General features: G+C 39.4%; 2 protein-coding genes across 2 annotated transcripts; one reads left to right on the top strand and one right to left on the bottom strand.

Annotated features, from left to right (window-relative positions):
• Positions 1-516: 516 nt before the first annotated feature.
• bola3 (bolA family member 3) lies at positions 517-5,061 on the bottom strand. Its single transcript, XM_086298825.1, has 4 exons — positions 4,904-5,061; positions 4,662-4,785; positions 1,804-1,892; positions 517-1,167 (listed from the first exon to the last, which is right to left on the bottom strand). Exons 1-4 carry the CDS (start codon positions 4,970-4,972, stop codon positions 1,102-1,104), a joined length of 348 nt encoding a protein of 115 aa, XP_086154951.1. The 5' UTR covers positions 4,973-5,061; the 3' UTR covers positions 517-1,101.
• A 1,318-nt stretch (positions 5,062-6,379) lies between these two features.
• LOC147339008 (polycystin-1-like protein 2) lies at positions 6,380-25,327 on the top strand. Its single transcript, XM_086297770.1, has 41 exons — positions 6,380-6,701; positions 7,515-7,673; positions 7,765-7,953; positions 9,063-9,173; positions 9,357-9,504; positions 9,590-9,819; positions 9,908-10,318; positions 10,418-10,545; positions 10,651-10,798; positions 11,222-11,417; positions 11,515-11,626; positions 11,707-11,848; positions 11,957-12,184; positions 13,062-13,204; positions 13,310-13,489; positions 13,603-13,740; positions 14,195-14,341; positions 14,432-14,556; positions 14,632-14,752; positions 15,148-15,276; positions 15,355-15,580; positions 16,467-16,657; positions 16,756-16,986; positions 17,159-17,260; positions 17,408-17,586; positions 17,672-17,818; positions 17,922-18,121; positions 19,136-19,359; positions 19,452-19,668; positions 19,749-20,215; positions 20,462-20,558; positions 20,680-20,820; positions 20,903-21,088; positions 21,369-21,699; positions 22,363-22,496; positions 22,590-22,717; positions 22,822-22,982; positions 24,107-24,317; positions 24,452-24,553; positions 24,640-24,771; positions 24,918-25,327. Exons 1-41 carry the CDS (start codon positions 6,380-6,382, stop codon positions 25,083-25,085), a joined length of 7,482 nt encoding a protein of 2,493 aa, XP_086153896.1. The 3' UTR covers positions 25,086-25,327.
• The last annotated feature ends 1,664 nt before the right edge of the window (positions 25,328-26,991 follow it).

Below are 26,991 nucleotides of genomic sequence, written 5' to 3'. Positions count from 1 at the left end.
TATGTGCCAAGCATAAATAAATAATAAAATGAAAAGTTATTATAAACGTTACTGCTTACTACACATCCTGAAGAAGCCAAGACGCCATAATAACACTTGTCTAACATTCACTTTTTGTACTTCTTTGAATATCTGAGCTCAAGAACATGCTAGCTGCTAACGTAGCTAACTGCGGCAGCCTGCTTAAATAACAGGAAACTCCAAAAAGGAGCGGAAAGATTTTCAAACAGATTTGTAGAACTACAGATCAGAGCGATGAACTTCCATCACTCAGCTATACACTGGTTCAGCTGAAATGATTTAAGCCTATTGTTTAAGGCTTCCACTTGCTTTCTGCCATCATTTTTCAACATTCAACAGCAGCAAAGATGTTATGAAAAACTTCATATTTTCACTTTTAATCCTCAGCGTGATTAATATTAGATTAATTTGACAGGCAGTAATAGTGAGCGCATTTCCTTTTTTATATAAATGGATTTTTTTTTTAATTTAAGCAACAAAAAGAAAACAGTCAACAAAAGTAGCTTCCTTTTATTGCAAGGTACATTAGAAAGGAATAGGTAGCATAAACACAGGAGCAAAGTACAATCCAATGCCAGTAACCAATTTTGAAATTAATCATCTTAAGCTAGACGGTAACACAGACTGTGGTCAGAGTTAATGACATTGCAAACTAATGCTCCATAAACAGATCCCTCCCCAGTTAAAAATAGAGTCTGTAGCTATTCTCCACCATTACGAGACTGCCCATTATTACACCAGCATCACCATCAGCCCTCAGGAGACCCCACAATGGGAAGAGCCTACATGACTTGACACTTTGCTAACAATTTAGCAGGCCATTTTGTGCGTATCACAGCTTTCATTGGTTCAATATATTATCTTAGAGTACATGATAACTCACTTAGCAATCATGCATGTTTCACACTGTCAGTGTTTAACTGCTACAGATAAGGTCCTGTGCGTTTCTGCCACTGGTACATTAACATCTATGTCACAGGATTAGTTTAGTACATAACAGCTTTTTTTCCTCCCAGTTGTGCATTCATACTAGAGAGGGTGAACAAAGGAAAGGTTTGTGGGCCAGAAATAGGACTTTTTCTAATGTTGTGGGACATCAGTGAATATTCGTAATCCATGCATGTTTTGAATCTCATCTTTGAGTGCCTGTGGAGGACAAGACATACGCAATACTTGTGATTAAAATATCAACTATTGCAAATATAAACTACAAGTTTTTGTTAATTGAAGCCAAGACGACAGACTTAAAAGAGGACATGAAACACTAGATCTATGGAGGTTAATTTACCTCATGGAGTGCTATACAAACCCAGACACTGCAGCTAACAGATGGATTTTCCCATTTCAGTGCCGCTAGCCAAGTAATGAGAGCCAAATACTGCTAGAGACAAGACGGTAAAAGTGGACAGTATATCCTTGGTTTCTTAACATAAAACTCATTGTTATACCCAGGGGCAGCACAAACCTGATCATGATTCTGTCACTGGTTAGCAAACATAAACTAATGTAAGACTATTAGCTGCAACCCAGTGACATCACGTTCCATACTAACAGAAGATGGTGCTAAACATATTTAATCCAGCTTCACAGACAGAGTTACATCTATGTCAGTTTTTGAGAGCAGGGCTCCATGATGTAAATTATCCTTTATATGTGTAGCGTTTCATGTCATCTTTAAAAAAAACAAATAACAAGCACATACAAGGTTCAACACAGACTAAATAAAACATCAACAATTTTAGATTTAATACATCAGTTTAGACAAGGTTTCTAGGGGTTTACCTGATTGACTAACTGGTGTTGCTGAACAGTCCTTTTTCCTTTAAACTCACTGGATTCTATGTGGATCTCATACATGGCCCCACAGCCACCTAATAACAGAACAGAAACACAGAAACAGAGAATCTTATGACTTGCTTTGCTTGTTTGTTTGCTTCCTTGGCTTTCAGAGTTTTCCTCAGTTCAAATGCACGGCTTCAGGGAAGACCTACATGTCCTACCAGGCAAATTCAACATAGTTGGGATTTCTTTGCATTAGCTGATTCTGCAAACCTAAAACCATATGAAGTGGGTGGGTATCATGAAGGCAGTTAAAGACTTAACCTGGGCTTTTTACACCAAGACATCTAAAAAGTGGTGTCTGCTGCATCATTTGAGTCTTTAAGCCTTTTCGAATGGTTGATAAACAAAACAACAATAAAAAACAAGGTATCAGAAAAGGGCCACATTATTGCTACAAAGAAGTTGAGAATAATACCACAGAAAACCAATTATTTTTGTGAATTTTGACTTGATATATTGATTTTATAACTCCATGTGCTCTGTGTGTAGTTCAAAAGTGATACACACATCAAAGGATAATCAATGTAATCAAGTCTGACATCGTCTCGCAGAGGGTATTAATAAGTGGGTGACCAGATGAAGGTGAAGTTAATTTTACTGACTGATTGTTCTTGGTATTAAATGGGCTACAAATACTCTAATCTGTTGGATGTTATTTGCCATCCATCAATTTAAAACAGACTTAGCAGCAGAGTACGACCAGGCAAAAACAATAACCATAAATAAATAAATAAATAAATATATATATATATATATATATATATATATATATATATATATTAGAGCTGGGCGATATGAGATTTTTTCATATCACGATATGTTTTTTTCATTTCAGGCGATAACGATATCTATCACGATATAAGCCAAATAACTATATTTGTAAGATTTAAATGTGCCGTTGCTCACAAGTAAAATGTGAAATAATCAGCAGCTTGTTTTGATTTAAATATTTATTTCTCATAATAAGTTCAACAGGGTAGATGTACTTAAGGAACATGAGACTTTTTCAGATAAATAAAGGCAAATATTGCAAACTACACAAAAGGCAGCCGCTAAAGCGTTTAAGTTTCAAAATAGAACAAACAAAACAGACTAAATTGTCAATTCCACTTACAAACAAAATATTAATTCTAAAAATAAATCTTAGTTTGTTTTACAGAAGAACAGACAAAACTGACTAACTTTTGTCAATATCAAATAAACTGAGAATTAAAAGGAAATTCTCAATCTCTCCTTGTTGTATAGCTTAGCTTTTCAAACAGTTTTAACAGTTACTTTAGTCTGACAAAAGCCGAATGACGAATTAGCGCTTCCAGTCAGAGACTGAGGCTACGTCCACACGTACACGGGTATTTTTGAAAACGGAGATTTTCCGTTTTCGTTTTAAAAAAGAATCCCGTCCACACATAAAGGCAGAAATGAAGGAAAACGCTGCTATGAACATGCCAAAGCAGCAGGTGGCGCTAGATTCCTAACCGTGCAGAAATGTTGGCCAATCAGAAGTCTAGAAGCCTCGGTGGGAAAAAGTAAACAAAGCTGGGGCATAGAAGCAGAACCGAGTCGTATGTGTGGAGGGACAGTAACTGTGTGTATGTGTAAGCATTTAAACACTGCAGAGAGTAGAATTAACAGTAACAGTATTGTAGAAATTCATTTCACCGAAACAATAACGTGGCGCAGTGTGACGCATGCACCAGTTTATTGTATTTCCAGACTTGCTTTCGGCACAATTTACAGTGCACGCTACTCTGTTTTTTGTCAGACTTGAAATAGCCGAAATACCTTCACACTACGGAACTTCTATGGCTCTTCCGTTCGACAATCTCTCCGGCGTTGGAACCATCATCTGTTTTCTCTTCGGTCACGCTCGGTTGATTTTTCTAGTCGGCACACTCATTTCCTCCATTACCCGCTGGCTGCTTCCCAAACAAACACACGTGCGGCTTGGCACTTGTGCTGTACGTAACAAGTCACACGACGTGACGCTGCGGCTGTGATTGGTTCGGCTCTGCGCTACTGAATTTGGCTGACTTTTTTTTTTTTTTTTAAGATGACAAGAGCGGCGAGGTCTATCGCGATAGCTTAATTTCTCTATCGAGTAAAAGTTATATCGCGATACATATCGTTGTCGTTCTATCGCCCAGCTCTATCTATCTATATCTATATCTATATATATCTATATCTATATCTATATATATCTATATCTATATCTATCTATATCTATATCTATATATATTTTTATTTTATTTTTTTAAATAGCATATTTAAGATTGAAAACGTTAAGCTCACAAATCCTTTAATCCTGCATCGGAATGCATCCCTCTGAGGGTCTTTTGAGTTAGCTGACTCAAAAAGCTTCAAATCAGTGATAATGGGTATCACATGATATAAACCAGGGGAAAGTATTTATCCACAGTGTATGTGCAAATAACAGAAAAGTTTACACAAAATTAACAAATCAAATACCACCAACCAGAGTTAAAAGGAGCAGATCGGTTCCTTACAATAAAAGGAAATAAGGGTGTTGCTAATAAGCAAAGAGAGGAAAAACATGTAATCCTGTCAATCTGGGTGATGTCTTTGTTTTTAGCACCGTCACTGCCTGTCAGTAATTCCTCATGTGGCAGCTGCACAGTAGATGAATCCTTAAAAATTTACTCAAGGTCTGACACTGCCCCCACTGTGTATGAACCAAAAGTTTTGTGTAGCTTCATTTCCAGCCTTGTCATTTCCCACGTGTTAAGCCGTGCTCCCGTCTTAGGCGGATCAGGATCATTTCCGCGGATTTAAGTGTTTACCTGATATATCCACAACTTTGAGTGACGAGGCTGAAGGGAACTTCTCCTTCAGTATCTTTGCGATGCGGACCTCCCCGTCGGTTTGCGTGGACAGAGGTCTTTCCAGCTGTCCAGTGACGGCAGTCTGAGGAGGAGGAGATGAGTTTAAGTTCAGCAGACAGTTTCTGCAAACTGGCGGCTAGCATTAAGCTAAAGCTTGACCCTCTGAAATGCACTGCTGGTACTGCTAAAGGTGTTTTAACCTGATTACTGCGCCGAAGACGGAGTGCAGACACCACAGCGCTGTTCAAACTGCGACTACAAGCAAACATTGTGAAAACGGAGGCACAGCTTGATCAGGGGGAGTTTGTGAAACACACACCGGTTACTTAACTGTCATGTCCTCAGACAGCGCGGTCCCTCAAATATGACGTCACACATCCGGGTCACAAATCACTTTGGGTTTTTTAACACATTTGAGCGCCCTAGTTGTTGCTATTTCTAATATTGCCATGGTATGAATATAAAATTAATATTTTGAATGAATACAAGATTCATACATGTCATTTTTTAATAGATTATATGTTATGTATTAATACTGATTGCTATGAAGGTCATACGTACCATTTAGTACAGTTCTCTTTTCAGTCTTACATTTTATTATTTTATTTTATCATTCTTATAAATAAAATTATACATATTATTGGTTGTATGTGTTTTTAAAGTCACTATTTCTATTTTTATTCTTTAACAATCATGATTATTTTCTGTAACACAGCAATTTAACACTGTAATCCACATGTGTCAAACTCCAGGCCTCAAGGGCCGCTGTCCTGCTTGTCTTCCAACTAACCTGCCCTTGTAGCTTTTTATTGGCAAAGCACACACATCTCAAAAACAAGCAGGATGCTGGCCTTCATGGACTGGAGTTTGACACCCCTATCTATCTATCTATCTATCTATCTATCTATCTATCTATCTATCTATCTATCTATCTATCTATCTATCTATCTATCTATCTATCTATCTATCTATCTATCTATCTATCTATCTATCTATCTATCTATCTATCTATCTATCTATCTATCTATCGACATTTTAACTGTTTCCGCTCTCGAGGTCCCTTCACATGTTACCTATGTACATGGTTGCACACACTAAAAAGTAATTATTGCTTTAATTATTCATTAAGTGAATAATTCCAGGTATTTTCCACAAAATACATTTTGACATGTCACAGCAGGTAGAAAAAGCAAACTTACTGTTTTGCTATGACTGTTTGCCCTTGAAGAGATGGAAGTCATTGTCAGTGTGATTCGTAACAAATTAAAATCTCAGCTCTCAAGAATACAGAGCTTTCTGTGCAGGGGAATTCATTAGTGTAGAATTGCTCCGATAATTTTTTTTGATTATCCTTAAAGGTGTGTTTTAATGTGAACAAGTCTGAACAAGATCAAGCTCACAGTGACGGGGGTTACATCAGGTATGACTGTGAGGCTTATCTCACTGTGCAGGTTGTGAAGCTCTGCAGTAATGGAGACAGAGGAGCAATCTGGCTGTTGACAGTGAGCTTTTAACCCTTTTCACTGCACAGGCAGGCTTTGTTTGACTCCAAGGATTATGGCCACATACAAAGCTCTGCACCCATCAAGAAAGCCATCCCTGTCAGAGCTACTGACGTCATTACTCTTTAAAAACAAGATGCTACCAGAGAGTCTGAAGACTGTTCAGCTTCAGAGATGGACAGAACCGCTTCAGCTACGCTCACTTTGGTGGTTTTCTTCCTCTGCTGGAGTTGTCACGCCAAGGACGATACTGAAGCTCAATCCTGCCCAGAATACCAGGAAGGTTTCGATGGCTCGTGCTACGAGTTTGTGGATCTGCAGCGATCCTTTCGAGGTGCTGAGGAATGGTGTGAGCGAGGCGGAGGACACTTGGCCTTTATCCTGAACGATGAGACGCAGCAGTTCCTTCAGAAGCACCTGAAGCCTGACAGGAACTGGTGGCTCGGAGTGGCACCTGCTGCTCCCAACCTCACGCTTGACTCTGCTGCCACTGAGGGTGAGAGGAGGCACTGAATGACTTCTTATGACTGTATGCATTTCAGTGCTAACATAAACAGTTAGAAAAAAGGTTTTGCAGAAAGTTAGTAAAATTATTGCTTCTTTAAAATAGACAAGAACTTCTTTGAAACACACTATAAATATTAAGTATTCTGGTGCACTTATTGACAGAAAAGAGGTATAAGTGATCAATGATTATATTACAAAGTGCACCATTTTATCTACTGTTATCTACTGTTCTGATTTTATCTGTTTTGATTTTATATACTGTTTTGTTTGTTTGTTTGTTTGTTTGTTAATTAGTTAGTTAGTTTATTTGCTTGTTTTAATCAATTTTAAATCATGCTTTTTATTTGTTCTTGTTTCTAATATCTCTGTAAAGCACTTTGAATCACCTTGTTGTTGAATTGTGCTATACAAATAAATTTGCCTTGCCTTGCCTTGCCATAAATTTCAGAAATGAAGGCATTATAACCTCTACTGCTATCTCACTGGGCAGCTTGTGTGTGCATTGTAAATAACTGTGATGTGTTTGTTTACTGACATTCGCAGTGAAAGGAGCCCAGTTGGATATCTCAGCCAACAGGTGTAATGGGAGATAATTGTCACTCTTTTGAACTATTCAATAGGGTGGCTGTCACAAGGCCTGATTTACAGTGGTGTGTTTGTTTCCCTTCACAGAGGACAAGACTTTACCATTTATTCACCCCGTCTGTTCTTTACTGTCAGAAAGAAAACAAATGGGCATGCAGTAATAACATTTCCACCGCATTTCGCTTGATTATCAAAAGTAATTGTTGTGCTTTTTCAGGTGTTCTCGCTTGGTTGGACAGCTCAGATGTAAGTTACAGTAACTGGGTTAACTTGCCAGATGATCAAGCAGCCTGCGCGCATGTCCTGAGACACTCAGGCTTTCAGTGGGAAGCTACAGAAAACTGCAGCCAGGAATTTAACTTCATTTGCCAATTTGGTACGCGCCCTTAAAAAACTTCATATATGACAATACAATTATGCTGCTTCTTTTTCTTATGTAAATTTTCTTCTGTTTTTTCTCCCTGCAGATTCTGGGAGATCAATTGCATGTGATGGCCAAAACGCTACACTGCAGTGTGGTTCTGGTCAAGTTATAGAGATTGATGACAGTTTTTACGGTCGTAAAACAATCCACTACTGCCGATCCCAACTTACACCCTCGCCCACGTCTTCCCAGGAAGAGTGCAGCTGGATGGATGTAACAGATTATGTAACAGGTATTATGGGTCACATCTTTTTAATTGACTTGATCCAGCTTTTGATGGCAGCTATGATACAGAAACAGAAAAACATGTTTACAATAGGTTGGGCTACTCGTCATTTACTTAACCAGTTATTTACCTCGTTACATTTTAGAATGGTAAATTCTGCTGATGCGTGCAGTGTTTGTCTTTATTAAAGCAACATCATCCAAAAGCCAAGAAAAAACTTAGTAAAATCAATACTATTATGTTTTTGTTTCTCGATTCGTGTAAAACATAAAAGCCATCATTGCTCTGTGACTGCAGACAAAGGGGTTATACTGCCAGAAACTAAATTCGTGTAATCCCTCCCTGTTGGAGGTGAAAGATGGGTAGAGTGAATCTACATCCATATTCATAGCAGTATTAGTTATGCTGGAGGGGTTAGTAAGCTTCTCCCTCTTTAAAAAGCTTTTATGCAGTCTCACCAGAAGCTTGTAGATACAGAAGGAGGATGTTGAAATTTGATAGTATGAACATTAAATAGCAGCATTCTTTTTAAACATCCTTACCAAAAACAACCTGGGCAAGATTTATTTAGATTTAAATCCCATGTATGGTAGATGCAAGAAATCTGATTGGAACACTTATTCATACTTTTTGGGACCTTCCCCGTCTCCTTAAATTCTGAAGGGAGGCCTTTAAAATCTTGATCAGTCTCCAATAACTCCAGTATTTGAAATATTTGGTTGAAATAATATGCCTTCCAACATATAGGTTGCATTTGCTACACAAATAGCTAGAAGTTTAATGCTTATAAAGTGGAAGGATGAGACATGTCCCAACCACACTCATGGGATCAGAGACTGAGTGCATTTCCTGGACTGACTTTGAAGAGATCAAGTGATAATAGCCATTTATCTTGGTGAAGAATGCCAATTTCGTGACACATTTATTTAAAATAATAAATATTTATATCTCACTTGTTTATCTAGCTAACTCAATTTTAGCATTTATTGTTTTTATTTGCTTTTTGTGTGACTTTTTCTGCGTTGCCTGTAAAGTCTTATCATTAATGTGCAAACCCTAATAAATAAAGTGTGTTTTATTGCCGTTTGCTCGGCTTGCTGTATGTGTTATTGCAGCTCACTGCCACGGACTGCAGGCTTGCCAGGCTGGAGTAGATCTGAGCACTTTTGGTGAACCATGTCCGGCGCTGGGAAGTTACCTGTCTGCAGAGTATCGCTGCAAAAATGGTCAGATGCACGATTTCTTGTTTTATATACACTTTTTGCACTAAACCCATCAGCCTAAACTCAACCTAAATTCATAAAGACCAGCTGATCAAAACAGATTCCATAGTGCTTATGATGTTATGTGCAAAGATCTTTGACTGTATGTTTCCACAAGTCTAATTCAGTGGTGTGATTTCCTCCTAGGGCTTCAGCTGCTGATGAGTAAACTTGCAGCTGTCTTCGATAATGTCACCATCACCGTGAAGTGGCTCCTTCATCCATTCCAGGGAAACTTAACATGCACAGTGAATGCTGGGGATGGCCACACTATTGATCCGTACAGCCCAGAAGAGTGAGCAAAGATTTGCAGTTGACCAAATATGTTAGATGGATCTTAGTACTTTATTTATATCACAAACACTGCTGCTTTTTCACAGGATGGAGAGCACAATTATACACAAATTCACACATCCTGGTGTCTTCCTGGTTGGAGTGGAGTGCACTACCAGTGACTGGAATATCGCAGCTCAGAAGTCTATAACGATTCAGGAGCCAGTTGGAGACTTCAGTGTGATCATGTGTAATGGCCAGAATATGTCAACAGGTGGCACTAAATGCAATGCCCTCTTCAATGTTCCAGTTCAAATCCAACTTGCAGTGGAGGCAGGTGAGTCAGTTTGGCAGCACAAGGGGTGCGACGATACGTCCATTTCTCAAAAATAGAAGATCATTCTGTTCTTATTTTCTGTAACTAGGTACAAATGTTTCCTACACAATTCATCATGAAGCCCATTTAGTCGCAAATCAATCAGTGGGCAGCGGAAAAATGCCACACAATATTACCCTGAATGCAAGCATGGTGGAGAAGCTCGGTCATGGTTGCCACAACTTCACCTTAGCTGCATCTAACAGGGTCACAACCCGCACGGTGTCTGCTCATCTAGAGCTGTGTCTGCTGCATCCCGTTGAAGGCCTGCAGGCCTCTGTGATTGCGGAGGAAGACGTATGTCCCGACTCTGCTGATCTCATCATTAACATTTCACTGGAGCGAGGAGCCCCCGTGGAGCTGCTCTTCACACTCACTGGAGCTGAGGACACTCTGTCGGAGAGCAGAGACATGCTCGCTGATGGCTTGCAAACTTACACATTCTCCAGCCCACTTAAAGGTACTTAAAGCTTGAGTCATGCTCCTGTTAAGACAAAACAAGTACCAGTTATATAGGATTTGTGCCCGATTTGGTTAAACATGATCTCTTTTGGTAAAGGATCTTTGCAAGTGAACGTAAGAGCCACCAATGGTCTTTCATCCTCTGATGTCAATGTGGACTTAGACAAGATTCTTGAGGCTTGCCAGAATTACTCTGACTTTTCACTGAGCACCAATGAACATACAGTATGTAAAATATCATTTTAAACAGAAATAATCTGGGAACTTGTGCAAAATATGTAGCCTGTTGCAGAAATGACTGCAGCACAATGACTCTGTTTTCATCTCCAGGCAGATAATGTGAGTGACAGTGACTCTGCTGACTTGAAAATAATTGCTACTCCTGACACTTTGGTTGACTACACTCAGAGGGTTACACTGACAGTAACTGGAACTGAATCACTGCCTAGCAAAGAACTGGCATATGAATGGGAATGCAGTAAGTACAACACTAATTCACTGATCACTAAATTGTGATATGATGCATGGGTCGAGGGAAACCTGGTCATTCAGATCCTTGTTGAAACCCCACAAGCTCTGCCACTGCATCATCGTGAAATTTGTTTTGGATGTATCGGGAAAATACGTAATCACACAACAGTACAATCAAACTGCAACTGTAATCTGTGATCATTACAAGACAAGAAACACCTAGAAGAGTGCATTATGCCCTAAGTCAAGAAAATTTGCACGGAAAATAGTGTCAGATTGCAGTTTTAGCAAACAGAGCTGATGCTGCACTGCATTGCTTATACAAAATGTTTTATGCTTCATCTTGCTATACCACAGCATTATTATGACATCATTATTATTGTGGTCTTATATTGAGACTGTTTCTGCTTTTTTTTTTCCCACACAGGAGATTGCAAATGCAAAAACAAAACAATGGATGAAACTCATGTGATTGAACGAGAATGCCTCCCAGATCCATTTGAAATGTTCAGATACATTTTAAGAGTAAAGAGAAGGACTTGGTTTAGGAAATGGGCTGAACTTGGAACAGCTTCTAAATGTGTCTCTGTTGTTCCTTCAAAAGAACTCACAGATGTCACCATCAGGTAAAATGGGTTTAATTAGAAACAATGGTATTTGTACAGGATTGCAAAAATGCATCAGGAACTACAACCAGTTACTTTATGTTCTTAATTCTTGCAGCTGTGATAATTGTGCTTCAATAAATGTGAATGACCAGGCAAAGCTAAGACTGAGCTGTTTGACGACTTGCCCGCATGTAGTTTGGTATATTGAGGACCTTAAACCTTTGACAGTAAGTCTGAAACAACAACAGGAAATGTGGCTAAATAGACCGGTGTGACAAACAAGAAATAACTAATGAGTTCTCCTCAGGGTAGCCTCGGTAGATGCTACTCCAAAGTGGGAAGACGGCCCCTTACGGAGAAGCACGATGGCAACATTGAATATACCGTTCACAGCCAATATCTAAAAGTCTCAAGGGGCATGCAGCAGAACATCACTGTAATTGCTTATGGTGTGTTTTCATGTCATAGATAGACACAGAATGTGTCTTTTAAAATACATTTTTGATCAAAGTCTAGAAAACAAATTATACCTGATTAATTTTTTTTTTTTTAAACAGACAAGAAGGAGCCGGGGATTGTCAAGTACACACTTCCGATACCAGACCCCGAGCCAACTGAACCACCTACAAACTCAGTAGTCACAACTGATGCACTGATGGATCCCTCAGTGCCCTCATGTAGCATCTCCCCACCGTCAGGAACTGTGCTCGATGCTTTTGGCATTACCTGCAAAACAACTTCTTTCTGCTCTACAGGCTGTCTCTATTGCTTCAAGACCAACGCAGGTGAGAGTGTGGTGGAGTGTAATTAGTGTTATTGATGAAAGCAATCTCACAGCTTTTTTGTTTTGATAGTTTTATTTAGCTTTTTAGCCCTTGCCACAAGAGGTCACCACAGCAGACAGCAACCACATGTTTGATTTGGCAGTTTTATATCTGGAACTAGTGACCTTTTGTTTGCCAAGTGAATATGTAAACCACTACACTATGGGGCCACTAACTCATGAGCAGAATATAAATAAAGCTTTTGTGGTATTTTCGGGCCACGTGCCAGCATCAGCTGCTGCTTTATCAGTTCAAACAAATTGTACAGCTCAGTTGAGAAATGTTTTTTTGTTAGATCGTAGCGCTTTAAAATAAAAAATCTCAGTAGGTGGAGTCGTCGTGGTCTGGGTCAGCTGACCCAGCATTTCTCAGTTTGAACTTTCTAGTATTTATTTAAGAGTCTCTTTAATTCCAGGGTTGCTTAATGTTTATGGTTTTCTTGTGTTTTCCTCTTTGCGTATTCAGTTTGTTCTTAGTTCCTCATTCCTTTAGAGCCATTCCTCTTTCCTGTCTCAAGTCTGTGTCTATGATCTTTGTCTTGAAACTTACTTAGTGCGTGTTATTAGCTTTAGGTTTACAGTTTTCAGTTTTCTTAGTACAAATCCCAAACATAAGCTATAAACCTGCCAACAGCCTACAATAAATGGTTCACAGTCTGCGTTCAGGTCCTCACACTACTCTCCACTACACATACTTGACAGGAGTGGTTCGAAAAGTTGGTGGTTGACTCCCCGGAGAAAGTAAATTAGTTTTCATTTTGATACTTTATCAACCAATGTGTAGGTACGTAATTGAGAATCAAGTGCAACCGTGCTAAACTGCTTCTTTTGTCCTTTAGGCACACATCTACGATGCAGTACTTCAAATGAGGTGAGGTCAGTCTTCTTGCCTCTCGGCGATGTCAACAACAAGTACAGTTTGTCTGTTGTGGTGACTGTGAAAAATGAGCGAAAAACAGCAACTTCAACTGTCATCACTCAGGTTGGTCATCAGTCAATTATTACATTTTCTCAAATACAAAAAGGAAGATTAGAGAAATGCTAATGATTAATTAAATAACCTCAGTTATTGTGTTTCTACCTTAAGGTACGGAAAGGTGACTCCAGTGCCTCCGTTAGCACTCTCCAGTCTGCAGTGGAGGACTCTGTGAGTCAGTTAGAGGAGCAAGGTCTGCTCACCGGTGAGGCGCTTGGACAAATATTTGCTTCTGTTTCCGATATGCTGAATACAGTGAGTGGCCAACATCAGAGGGACGAGCGGTCAAAGGTAACAGAATGCAGTTAATGTTATAACTGGACCGGATAACACTGCTGTGATGTTTACGAGGCCCACAACTTGCGAGTGGAGAACATGATAATCATCGTTTCCTTCTCTTTCAGCTGAGAGAGCAAATGCTGACCAGAATGAGTACAGTTCTGCAGGACTGCCCCAGCAACACGACTCAGGAAGTGCAAGTGACCGCCAGAGCTGTGGCTGGGCTCACGCACCGCTCAGAGGAGCTCAGTCCTGCTGCTCAAGTATAATACATTAGATATGCAATAAAGTGCAGTGCAGACCACCTGCTTTGATAAGGCTGTAACAATACCTGCTGTCTGTTTGCATTATTTATTTAAGGATCAGTCTGAAGTCTTTAATCAGTCAAAGCTGATTAAAGACTAAAAATGTGACGTTGGCACAGATGTGTAAAACACAGCAGGATTAAGTGAAACCAGTATTCAATCATGCAAAGTCAGTCAACTTCTTGAGTAGGACTCTTGAGAACAACTGTTGAATTTAACTGTGCAATGAATATATTTTGCAGCAACACCAAGCTAAAAAACAACAACAAATTAAGTTTAAATACTTAATTTGGGTAGTTTAAATACCCATTTAAACTACAGGTTTAGTGTAATCATAAGCCTTTTTTGTAGGCTTAAGGCAAGTCAACACTGACCCTTTTGTGGTTTCTGCTGCTGCATTTCCTCTCTCCAGGAAGAAGCGGGTTCTCTGTTGGTAGACCTCAGCTCCTCCCTCAACAGTATCAGCATCAATCAGCAGAGCACAGATGATGTAGAACTGGTGCAAGCAGCTGCACCCATAGTTGAAGCAGCCAGTAATATTTTGAATGTTTCATCAAATGTGAGAACAAAATTATGACATATCATGCTGGATGTCATTCCTACGTCCACTGCGGTCTTTACCAAACAAGATGTTGTATGTTCTCCTTAGAGAAAAGTCTCAGAGTTTCTTCTGACTGGGATAAATAATGTCCAGAGTGCTCTGCTGAATAACAAAGAGCTGAACGGAGAGCCTGCCATCATTGACTCTGGTCAAATCAGTGTGTATGTGAACAGGTAAGACATAACAGGCTCTGACTTGGACATGTGCTCAAGAATTCCTGAAGATAATTATAACACCGTCTTCTCCAGGATTTCTCCAGAAAGCATGCAAATGCTGGATATAAATGCTCAGAAAAACAGCTCCTCGAGTTTTTCCTTCCCTGTTCTTCCTCCTCATATTGTCTCTCCAGATGAGCCAGTGGACGTCAGAGTAAGTGTTTGCACGCTGGAGGGAAGTGGACATCATCATCAGTATATTTTTGAGATTTTTCTCTGTTTTCTGTTCTAGTTTTCTTTTTTAGTCAGCATTTGTTTTTTCCTATAGCTGAAAGTCCACAGTTTAGATTTGATGAACGTTTCATTTTAGCTCCAGCAATAAGAGATACAAACAGACCACCTTATTTGTAGGGTTATCTCTCTTTTCTGGCTTTGTAAACTACAAGATGTTGGAACCATTTAAAAGAATTACAAACAAGTAAAATCATAGAAATAAAAGCGAGAAGGAAAAGGTGTTTTCAGAAAGCAAAAGCAAAGTTTTGTAGATGGAAAAAAAAGGCTTCACCAAAATCATCTGAGCCTCTATTTATTGTATTACCTACTTTCTAGATGATGAGTTTTGAGAAGAATCCATATTCTTGGAAGGAGGAGAACATCACAGGAACTGTGGGATCCGTTTCCCTCACCAGAGTGAATGGCAATGTCATTCTTGTTGAGAACTTACCTGAAGAGATAGAGGTACTATTGTATAAGAGATACTTTTATTTACTTTAGTTAAGAAGCATTTGGGGCATGATGTCTTTTCTGGAGTTTCAGATTCTCCTACCCCGGCTTGACAGTGGACAGGAGAACAGCACAGTCCTGGACCTCGCCAATTTCAGCACATTAATAATTGATGTTCCCTCTCCGGATGTAACACTGGTGCTGAAAACTGAGCCTTCTGAAGACATTTCCTTCATGCTCTTCCTGGGATATAAAGATTATCCAAGTGATAAGGATTATGTAGCCAAGACAAAGATCCCTATAGAGAGCGCGAGAGAAGGTCAGTATTTAGTTTTTAGAAAAGAATATTAGGGTTGCATATAATTAATGTAAATTCCTTTTTTATCTGGGCTTCTTTTTCTTAAAATAACCGACATCCCTAAGTATCATGATAACACAAACACTTCTTTTGCGTACTGCCATGTTAAAGTTTAGGACAGCACAATTAGAAAAAGACTGAATGAGCCTTTTTAGCTTGTTTTGGAGGGGTTTCCAGGAGAAAAGCTCTTCTCTCAGAAAGAACATGACAGCACAGCTTAGGGCTACAAAGTTTCATCTGAACAAACCACAAGAGTTCTGGAAGAATGTTTAAAGAGATGAGACCAAAGTGCAGCACCATGTTTGATTAAAACACGCAGGATATCAGCACAAACGCCTAAAACCAAACCTCAGCCTGATTGAAATGCTGTGGTGGGACCTCAAAAGAGCTGTGCATAAACTAATGCCTAAAAATGAAATGAAGAACCATTGTAAAGAAGACTGAGCCAAAATTACATCAGAGATCAATGAAGCCTAGCAGAAAGTGATTATTTTTAAGTTACTGCAGCTAAAGGTGGTTCTACAAGCTCTTGCCGGGCGTGGTAGCTTTCTTTTTCACGTGACTGCAGAACAAACATCCTTTTCATACTTTGCAGATAACAAATAACAGTAGATCCCATTCCTGTGTGGTCATGCATGGTGAATAATGTACTGTATAGTATAATGTAGATGTAAATCTGCATTAAGTTGAAGATAGCTCTCAAATTGTGGGAACCAGAGCCACATTATGAGGGCATCTCTACCTCATGAAGACAAGGATTAAGCATTAAGGTTATGCAAGCAGTAATTATGGTTAAAGTTAGAATGAGTCTTCTTAAAATTATCTCTGTCTCTCTGTTATAACACAGAAGAAAAATTTACTTGGGTGCTGAGTCCCAAAGACAGAACAGATGATGTTGGTGTGCACTACCTTGTTATAAAGCCCATTGTAGAGCCAGGAATCAAATCCATCAACGCCAGTGTCACTGTCATCTCCATCGCTGCCCAGTGCAAATACTGGAATGAAACTGGGTCTTTTTGGAGTGAGGATGGCTGCAGGGTAGGTGGAAAAAAATCACATCCAAACTGATTGCATTATTACTTCCTTAAAATGTGGAGTGTGAGGTTTGATCACCTGGCTTCCTGTTTTGTTCACAGGTTGGTCCACTCACCACACCTTTGGTCACTCAGTGTCTCTGTAACCACTTGACTTTCTTTGGCAGCTCCTTCTTTGTCATGCCTAACTTAGTGGATGTGTCACGCACCGCTGAACTTTTTGCTACATTCACAAACAACCCCGTTGTGGTGTGTTTTGTCGGAGCCATTTTTTGTGCTTATCTATTGGTGGTGGTATGGGCGCGCAGGAAAGACATGCAAGATTCAGTCAAGGTAAAGTAGAGCTTCACCAGTTTACACCTTTTGCTTTTAAGAATTTCATGCTAACCTTCAATGTTTCATCTTGATTTTACTTTAATTTTGTCTTGAAATTAAAATTTTACCATCATGTTTTAAAAAAATAAAAATAAAATCCTAAACGTTGCCCCATTGCATCCACTTCCAGGTCAAGATAACAGTTCTTGAGGACAACGACCCCTTGGCTCAGTATCGTTACCTGCTGAGTATTAACACAGGACACCGACATGGGGCATCCACTTCCTCTCAGGTCAGTGATGTTGATGCAGACTTGGATGGACTCACAGCAAAGGCAAAACCCATCTGATGTTTTTGTTGAACAACGTATGATTGCGGTATTCTGATGGCTCTCACCATCCAAGCCTCGACTAACCATTTAGTTATTTTTTTATTTTAGGTAACCATAACTCTGCTGGGTACAGAGGGAGAAAGTGAGCCCCACCACCTGACAGATTCGGAGAAGCCTGTGTTTGAGAGAGGTGGGGGGGACATGTTTCTGCTGACCACACACTTTTCTCTTGGAGAGCTGCAGAGCATAAGACTGTGGCACGACAACTCAGGAGATCACCCTGCGTGGTACGTGGGTCAAAGGGAAAAAGGCTAATGATAAGCTTGAGCTGTATCAATATTTTTGAGGATCTATACTTCAATCAATGTGCAGGTATGTTAGCAAAGTGATGGTGCAGGATCTGGAGACTGGTCAAAAGTGGCACTTTCTCTGTAACTCCTGGCTGGCTGTAGATATGGAAGAGTGCACTCTCGACAAGGTATTCCCAGTAGCAACGGAGGTGGATCTAAAGAGATTTAGGTGAGACTTGTCATTTATTCAAGGGATTTTGAATCCACTCTGTTTTTGGAGTTTGTTTTCTTGACTTTAATTTCTTGAATCACTTTTCTTAAAAACTTTTTAGTAATCTGTTCTTCATGAAGACAGCCAAGGATTTCCGTGACGGCCACATCTGGTTCTCTGTCATTAGTCGACCTCCGTGCAGCACTTTCACACGTGTGCAGCGAGTGTCCTGCTGTTTTTCCTTACTGCTGTGCACCATGCTGACCAGCATCATGTTCTGGGGCATCCCCACAGACCCCTCTGAGCAGACGATGGACCTGGGTAAGTAACAAAATGTACACAAAGCTTTCACAAAGCTGAAAAACAACAGTAGGTAAGTAATTTTGTAATGCAAAGTGTTTAATATTTAATCCAAGAGTTTTTGATACTTCTGCATCATAAGTGTAATTTTTTATTTTGTTAAAAACTTTATGAATACAATCAGACACATGCAGCAAATTATGCAAATTAAAATTCATATATGCAAATTGATGTTTAAATACTTTTTGTTAAATAATTTGTTACAAGATTCAATAAACACAACAGGTTCAAATATTTTGATTTTGATGTGAAGAGAAATCTCATGGTTGATGTGGAGTTTGATGCTCATGATGCTCATGTGAGTTTTGGATTCCTGCATTCATTTTATTACACTCTCCATGAATTCTAGTGTTTTGTTTCTTGTTTGGTTCAGTTTTGGGGGCCCTGTTCCCAGTTCAGGTTTTAGAATTGAGTGTTACGATGTGTTTCAGTTTGTTCTAACATTTTATTTCAGTTCATGGCTTGATTTTAGTCTGTTTCCCAGTCTGTATTCCCGTTTCTTTGTTTATGCGCTCGCTCCTTCTGCATCCCTGACTTCCTGCTTAATGGAATCCTTTATGGATGGATCAGGTCTGCTCCTCCCTGATTTTACCTGCTGTTAAAAACTTTCTCATACATCCAGCCCTCACCTGTGTCTTGTTTGTCTATAACTCTGTTGCATATTTGTAGCCCCGTCTTCGCTTTTTTTGTGGTTTGGTCCCAGATTACTTTGCTCACTTGTTTGTTTGGACTTACACTTAGTTTTCAGTATTAAAAGCTTTTCTTTAATTGCACATTTCCTTACCTTCAAGTCTATGCATCGTCAAAACTGACAAGATTTACAAATTTTACATACGTGCAAACGAAAAGAAGAATATCTGATTGATTTTTTACAAAAGATTTGGTAGCAGGAGTAAGTAAGACCAACATAAAAAGATTTAATCTTTCATCAGTGTTCCTTAAAACCCAATTCAAAGTAAGACTTTAACTTGGCAGGTCACATCGAGTTTACCTGGCAACAGGTTATCATTGGAGTTCAAAGTTCAATCATCATGTTCCCCATCAATCTGCTCATCGTGAGTATCTTCAGAAACACTCGTCCTCGAGAGAAAACCACCAAAGCAGATGCAAAACAGGGGAAGACTGTCCGAGTTTCTCCCTCACAGACGTCGTCCCCACAGAAAGAGATAAAGGACATCACACCAGATAACGTGATGAAGGTGAAGTTTATGTTATTTGTACCTCTTCAGTGTAGTACCAGTAAATATTTTGTTCTCCATGTCTGAAGAGCTTGGTGTGGTTTCTTGATTAGGACATAAAAAGAATTGCTCAGTCTCTCTCAAAGGCCATGAAGAGCCCACTGCCACATCTGGAGCTCCATCACGGTCAGCAGGCTGACATCAACAGTCTGCTGTCTCTGGTGGAGGACATCATCAGACAGAAAAACCAAGTCGCTGAAGACTTCTACACTGATTCTTCTAAAAAAGATCAAGCTATGATCCTTAGTTTGGGTGCGGTGAATCTGCAAGGTAAACTGCACTATAATATTATAAATGCTTTTAAATTCTATATATAATTGATGTCCTTCTTTGTGTGTTTGCTTGGACAGAAACCAGTGTGTGGGAGGGCTCTGAAAAAACTTTAGATCTAGCCCAGAAGAAGAGCAACAAGAGCCGGTACCTGTACAGGCAACTGCAGCTTATCGAGAAGGAGCTTGGTATGTTGGGACCTTCTGAGTTTCCAAATCCAGACAGCTACAACCGAGCCATGCAGCAAGTTCATGGAATGAAGGGGCTTCTGGAATACCACCTACCCATGTCAATCCTGGATGGAGACAAGCTCAGCTGTTTCCCCGGGCCAGAGGAGAGTCTTGGTGGGAAGAAGAAATGCTGCCAAGGAGGGCTGCCGTGGTGGTTTGTGTTTATCGGGTGGATACTGGTGATCGCAACCAGTGGTGTGTCAGGATACTTCACTATGATGTATGGGCTGACTTACGGGAAAGACCGTTCTATAAGCTGGCTTATTTCCATGGTGGTCTCCTTTTTTGAGAGTCTTTTTATCACCCAGCCTTTAAAGGTGAGAAACATTACAGTATATGTAGGAGCAGAAGATTTTAGCCCACTTTAGAAGATTTTTTTAACTGACATTTTATTCAATTTTAGAAAATTACTAAACAATATCAAATCCGTTTTTGTGCGAAATACTGCACTGATTTACCTGTATACTGCAATTACTGTTACATTTTCTGAAGACAATCCACTCTAGACAAGCCATTTTTAAATGGGAGAGTCTGTAGGTCAATCTCTCTATCTTTTGCTGCAGGTTCTTGGATTTGCTGCTTTCTTTGCCCTCGTCCTGAAGAAAGTTGACCAGGAGGAATACGGAGAACCAGCCATAGAAGAAAGTCTCAGAAGCCCAGGTAGTTTTATTTTGTATCCTTGTTTTTTTTTTCTTTTTTAATTTTGCATTGCATCTTTTGCATTGTTTTGTGTTGAAGAACAAAAAATGCAATGCATCTAAAATCTAAAATCCTTCCCCAGACAATCCGGATGCAGTCCAGGCAGCAAGAAGAGACAGCACCTGCAGTTTCTATAAACCACCACCTCCCACTGATATCGAGAAGATGCGGAACAACATGATTAAAGAGCAAAAGGTCTTTGCACTCATACGGGAGATTGTCGGTGAGGAAACCACTTTGATTCAAAGCAAGAACAGGAACTAACATTTTAACAAACTGATGTAAGGGATCTGTTTTTGTTGCAGTCTATACGGGATTTATGTGGATGTTACTCCTGGTGGCATACGGTCAGAGGGACCCCAACAGCTACTTTCTGACTCAACACATTCGCAAGAGCTTCAGCAAAGGCATCTCAGACACAATGAGCATTCAAGATGTGTTCAACTGGGCAAACACGACTCTGCTGAGCAACTTGTTTGGAGAGTACCCAGGTCAAATATCAGTGACGCTAATTGGCACACAGAATGTTTTACATGAATCCCTTATGAAATTTGAAAATCTTTTAGTCTAGTTTTGATAGTTTTTTTTAAATAAATAGCTGAAGCTTATCTTAATTAAAAACAATTTTAAAAATGTAACAATTAAATACAAGATATTAAACAACTCCTGAGAATTTAACAATATTACCCATGTGAAACTAACTCTATATTTATGTAGTAAAGCATAAAGATTCATTAAAATTTCTTCTTGTCATTTGGAAATTGGTACCAGGATTTATCACTGATGGAAACTCAAGGCTTGTGGGCAACGCTCGTCTCCGCCAGGTGAGGGTGCAGAAAAACTCTTGCCACATAGCTCGATCCATGCAGGAGTCTATCCCGGACTGTCACACTCCGTACTCATGGGAGCTGGAGGACATGGGCTCCTACGGCCCAGGTTGGACTCGACCTGTAGGTCGTAATGCTTCAACGAACATTCACGACCCGTGGAAGTACAAGTCTCAGCGTAAACTGAGGGCCTACCCCATCTGGGGCAATGTGAAGCTCTACAGAGGAGGAGGGTTTGTGATGGATCTGGGGCCAGATTTCCAAAACTCCAGCAGGTAGTTAATTTTAATTGCGGGTGACATTATTGCACTTAAATGGTATAAAGAGTAAACTGAAAATATTTAGAATTCAGAGCATTTATCAAATAAAAATATTAAAATTAAAATATTGTTTCATACATAATAATTGCAGTTGTAACTTGTGGGTTGCAGGTTTAATTACTCTTATTAAGACAAAGTAAACTTAAATGTATGATGAGTAGACAGGAGCCATTGCATTGGTCTCCAGAAATATGACTATTATGACCAAATAAGTAATTTGCTTCTCAAAAAAAGATCCACATCCACATGGCTCAGCTGATACTCTTCTCAATGAATATTCACTTTATAAATCACATCTATGCTACACTTTGGGCTACTTTAGCCTGCTCACAGTTGCAGCATGTAGCAGCAGGCAGGTTTTCAACCATCTCCTCCTGAGCTGACTTAATCAGTGTCATATCTCTTAACACTGATAGATGCTTTGCCCTTGCTGGTCAGAAGATCCCATTTATACTGGCAAATCTAAATTTCTGCAGATAGAAAAAACTATCTTATCTTGAGTGTCCCTGACTGGTTCTGATTTGTCTTTTTTATCCTCGTAGGAAAGAACTGTTAGTCTTGAGTCACGTTTTAAAGTACAAAATCTGTAAATTACTTCGTTTATCGTTGCTGCTGTAGAACCCTTCAGTACCTTTATGAGAACACCTGGTTTGACGTGTACACCCAAGCAATCTTTGTTGAGTTCACTGTGTACAATGCCAATGTCAACCTCTTCTGCATCGTCACACTCATGCTGGAGACCACAGCAACAGGTAAGTAGACCAGATGTAGATATTCTGTGTGAGTTGCACAAATCCTCAACCGTTATGAGAACCACCTAATCTGTCATACCGTGTTTCTAACAGGAGCGTTCCAGTTCTGCAGTGAACTTCAGACTGTGCGTCTTTACCAGTCGACCGGTGGCCTTCACATCTTTGTCGTGGCTTCTGAAATCATCTACTTTCTTTTCATCATCTATTACATGTTTGTTCAGGTGCACAAGCTTTATCTTTTCTTTGCTAATATAAATATAAGTTATTACAAGTGAAGTTATACAGTAAATATGCTCACCTGATTCTGTTTCCTATGTGTTTACAGGGAAAGTTGATGAGGAAACAGAAATGGACTTATTTCAAGAATAAGTGGAACCTGCTCGAGTTGGCGATCATCATTCTCAGCTGGAGCGCCCTGTGTGTTTTCATCAAGAGGACTTTACTCGGGAACAGAGACATGAACTATTACCAGAACAACAAAGAGCAGTAAGCAATAAGAAATGCTGTGAGTTTATGAACCACTTATGTATTGCTCTGCCCACCAGGAGCTGCACAAATCAGGTTTTTTTCTATTTCTCAGCATGCAAGGTCACAATTTAGTGGCTCTCCAGTAGCATGACCATGCATTGATGAAACGAATTCACTTTGGCAGAGAGTGCATACATCATGCTGTGCTACTGGTAGTTTGGGAACACTAATTTTAGCTAAAACAAATCATTTGTGTGTGTGTGTGTGTGTGTGTGTGTGTGTGTGTGTGTGTGTGTGTGTGTGTGTGTGTGTGTGTGTGCGTGTGTGTGTGTGTGTGTGTGTAATCCCTGTGAGCCAAAAGCTCAGGCTTCAGGTTTAAATGGTCTGTTTCAGAGAGTTTTTATCTTTATAGGGATGGGAAAGGGAGCTAAAATTGTTTGTTTTTGACAGTGGATGAATTGAAGGGCTTTACAAAGGTCTAGTGTAAAGCCTTGAATATATCTTCCCCATCTGTCCCCCAGGTCTGCTCAGATCAGGGTGAGGACAACCTCATCATTAGACAGCGAGCGCTAGGGTCCGTGTGGATGTTTGTGTGTCTGTCTGCTTTTTGTGACCACGTGGGCTCGTCCATAGAGAATTTACATTACACCAACAACACATCCACCCCGGGTGATGGATTTCAAGCGGACTTCAAAGAAATATAATAGGGATAACTACTCAGCCGAAGAGTGTCCACAACAAAGACTTAACGTGTGAGAGGATTATTTTTAACTGTGAATCAAGTGAGGCTGTCTAAATAGAGTTCAGGACTGATGTGGAGTTGGAAATGAGCATCAGAGGTCCACTTTAATTCATTTTTAACTGGTAAGTTTTTAATCTTGTGTGTACAAGATGACATAACAAAAATAACTGGTGCACATAAGATAAAAATGTGTGCAGATGGAGAAAGATCACCTTAAGGAAACGAAAACATACATGCAATCCACATCAAGAGTAACTGTGCTATATGACATTTTAAATCTTGATTTATGATTGTGATGGTGAAAATATTTATTTGTATTCTACAGTGAGCAATAAAGGCTTTAAAAATAAAACAATTTAAAGAAAATAAGTCATTTTCTTTCTGTTTCTGCTCTGTCCAGGTTCGTCAGTTTCCATGAAACAGCCAAGGCCGATGCAGTGCTTGGATATCTGATTGCCTTTCTGGTACTGCTGGCTACAGTCAAACTGTGGCACCTGCTGAGACTGAACCCCAAGCTGCACATGATTACAGCCACACTGCAGCGAGCTTGGACTGATATTTCAGGCTTCCTGGTGGTCATGACCATCATGTTTCTGGCCTACTCTATTGCTGTGAGGAGTTTCCCACGCTTAACATCAACATGCTGCTGGAGTCCATGTTTCTCTCTCTGTTTTATGTTTACTTTGTGAAATAGAAGTAATTTAAAGGTGGTCACTGACACAGAGGTGAACTTTCTATTTTCCAGTCTAACCTGATGTATGGCTGGAAGCTGTACTCCTATCGGACTCTGCTTGATGCTGTGCAGACCATGGTCAGCTTGCAGCTTGGTATTTTTAACTATGAAGAGGTCAGTATGAGACAATCATAATTCAACCACAGCTCACTTTTGCTGCTCATCCTCCTTCACTATAGTTCTTGCTTCTGGTCCCACAGGTACTAAATTACAATCCAGTGCTCGGTGCTTTCCTCATCGGGTCCTGCATCGTGTTTATGACCTTTGTGGTGCTGAACCTCTTCATCTCCGTCATTCTGGTGGCATTCACTCAGGAGCAGATACATCACAAGGTAACTCACCCACACCATGTCTGAAATGCTGCTGGTGTTATTGTTCAGTTCCAGTAGAGACCTGATTGTTAACATGTTTTTGTTTTTAATGACCTGAGATGAATTAATAATCCTCGAGTTATACTGAATGCTCACTGTTTTTGCAGCCGTCAGAAGAGGATGAGATTGTGGACCTGATGCTAATGAAAATCTGCAGTTTGTTTGGAATCAAATGTAAGAAAGAAGGAGACGGCCTGACCGGGACGCCAGACACGTCGTCTGCGCCGAATAACACACTCTCAACTATTTCTTCTGGGAATATTCATGATGGATGATAAGTGGGACAGGGATAGAAGGTTAACATTGTGATACCCATCAAATGCTTTGCTTTAGTTCCTGCTTGCCTTCATTAGCATGATTTAGTTGTCATGTTGTTGTTGCTTTGTAACGCAATATTTTAACCCTTCCAAGTGTCTGTATTAGCATTTTTCTGTGCTGCTGCAGAGCTGGAACCATTGTACGAGAAGCTGATGCACTGCAGATGCTAGAAACTGAGGCGATCCTTATTTTATCCACATATGAGGCATTGTACGTAGAATGCAGTTTGTTGTGATAAAGGAAATAAATTAGTATTTATGTGACTAAATCGTGGACAATATGCATTTATTCCATATAGGTACTCATGGATATTAGTGGAAACTTGCACTGGCATTACCCTGGCAAGGCTAATCAATACTGTCATTACTGTCCAGTAGTCAGCAGCCATGCCCAGTAGTTAATAGTAATATACTGAGCACTGTGTTGTGCTTAGCATTATATCCCCATGACCAATTCCTGTAAGAGCATCTCATATAACACAAGTTTAGACAACATACACAAGAGAGCAGAGCACAGAACATTCCAGTTAATGTGCAAGTTCTTTAGACTGCTCATAGCATCTTCAAGACCTCTTAAAGACGTTATCGCGTGAAGTCTTATCCATTCAAGCTACAAAAAAGGGAATTTAAGACACTTCAAACCCACATAATGTCTTCTTCCACACAGTGCATATGGTAAAAATCCATAGATCAGTGAACCATAAATACCAGTATGCAGTTCATATTACTGGACAACTGAAATTCTTTTGTTGCTCTAATGTGCATTAATGTAAAAGTCAAATTTTCTTTCTCTCCTGTCATCTAGTCTGGGATAACTGGTAGTTCTACATCACCTGCAGATGTAAATTTTGTCTGTCTCAGCTCTTTGAGTGAGATTTATAACCTATGAATGGATAGATAGACGGATACAGACGACTTTAGACAATTCCTCTGTCACTGGGTCTTTACCAACAACACCAAAAATGTTAAAATGAGAAAAAGAATCAAATATTACATTTAAAATGTTAAAGTGTCTTTTGAAAACATGCCAGCAACGGTACTGATGACTTGAAGACCTGAAGGTTCCCTAGGTGCTGTGTGCTTGCTGTAGCTGACCAGGCTTGATTTTAAGCCTTTGAATTGAATTGTGGCACTACAGGGATCCTCAGGGCTGGAAGCAAACAAGCAGCAAGCTGCTAAGGACTTTTCACTTTCTATCAAGGCCAGAAGCCAACAATATGGAGATAGTGGGAGAGGAGCTTGATGAAGGATAGGATCAAAATAACCTGGAAAGCTTTTTGGCCCCACCATACAACAATTTGCATATAAATTGGGTCAGAATTACATCAGAGATCATCTCCATATATATATATATATCTCCATATATATATATATATATATATATATATATATATATATATATATATATATATATATATATATATATATATATATATATATATATCTCCATATATATATCTCCATATATATATCTCCATATATATATATATATATATATATATATATATATATATATATATATATATATATATATATATATATATATATATATATATATATATCGATATAAAGGATATTGTCACATCGATATTTTTAAAAAACTCGATATATCGCCCAGCCCTATGAACTATGTATTTGGACATATCTCCAGAATTGATTACGCTGCAACTTATATAACTCTACAATTTTATCAAAGCTTAAAAAACATTTAGTCCCACAGTCAAATAAATCTGATACATTAAGGATGCCTGCTTTACGCCACTGTAACCAGTCAACCGATGTCCCTCCAATTAAAATTCTTTTATTACTCCATAAGGTTGCCGAAGGTGATTTAATAAAGTCCCAGCGACCTGCCCTATGTAAT

The sequence above is a fragment of the Aulonocara sp. 'chitande type north' Nkhata Bay genome, linkage group LG1, assembly GCF_057382095.1.
Source record: "Aulonocara sp. 'chitande type north' Nkhata Bay isolate Kocher_YH1m ecotype deep benthic linkage group LG1, A_spYH_male_GT1.1, whole genome shotgun sequence".
NCBI classification, from domain to species: domain Eukaryota; kingdom Metazoa; phylum Chordata; class Actinopteri; order Cichliformes; family Cichlidae; genus Aulonocara; species Aulonocara sp. 'chitande type north' Nkhata Bay.
The sequence above is the reverse complement of the archived record's forward strand: the minus strand, read 5'-3'. Positions and strand labels throughout refer to the sequence as shown.

Coding starts and splice junctions, on each gene's coding strand:
- bola3 (XM_086298825.1), bottom strand. CDS start 4,972: ATGTTTGCTTGTAGTCGCAGTTTGAACAGCGCTGTGGTGTCTGCACTC. Junction 4,786..4,903: donor GTCTTCGGCGCAGTAATCAG/GTTAAAACACCT, acceptor CCTCCTCCTCAG/ACTGCCGTCACTGGACAGCT. Junction 1,168..1,803: donor AACACCAGTTAGTCAATCAG/GTAAACCCCTAG, acceptor TGTCCTCCACAG/GCACTCAAAGATGAGATTCA.
- LOC147339008 (XM_086297770.1), top strand. CDS start 6,380: ATGGACAGAACCGCTTCAGCTACGCTCACTTTGGTGGTTTTCTTCCTC. Junction 11,627..11,706: donor AGGACCTTAAACCTTTGACA/GTAAGTCTGAAA, acceptor AGTTCTCCTCAG/GGTAGCCTCGGTAGATGCTA. Junction 24,554..24,639: donor GTATTTTTAACTATGAAGAG/GTCAGTATGAGA, acceptor CTGGTCCCACAG/GTACTAAATTACAATCCAGT.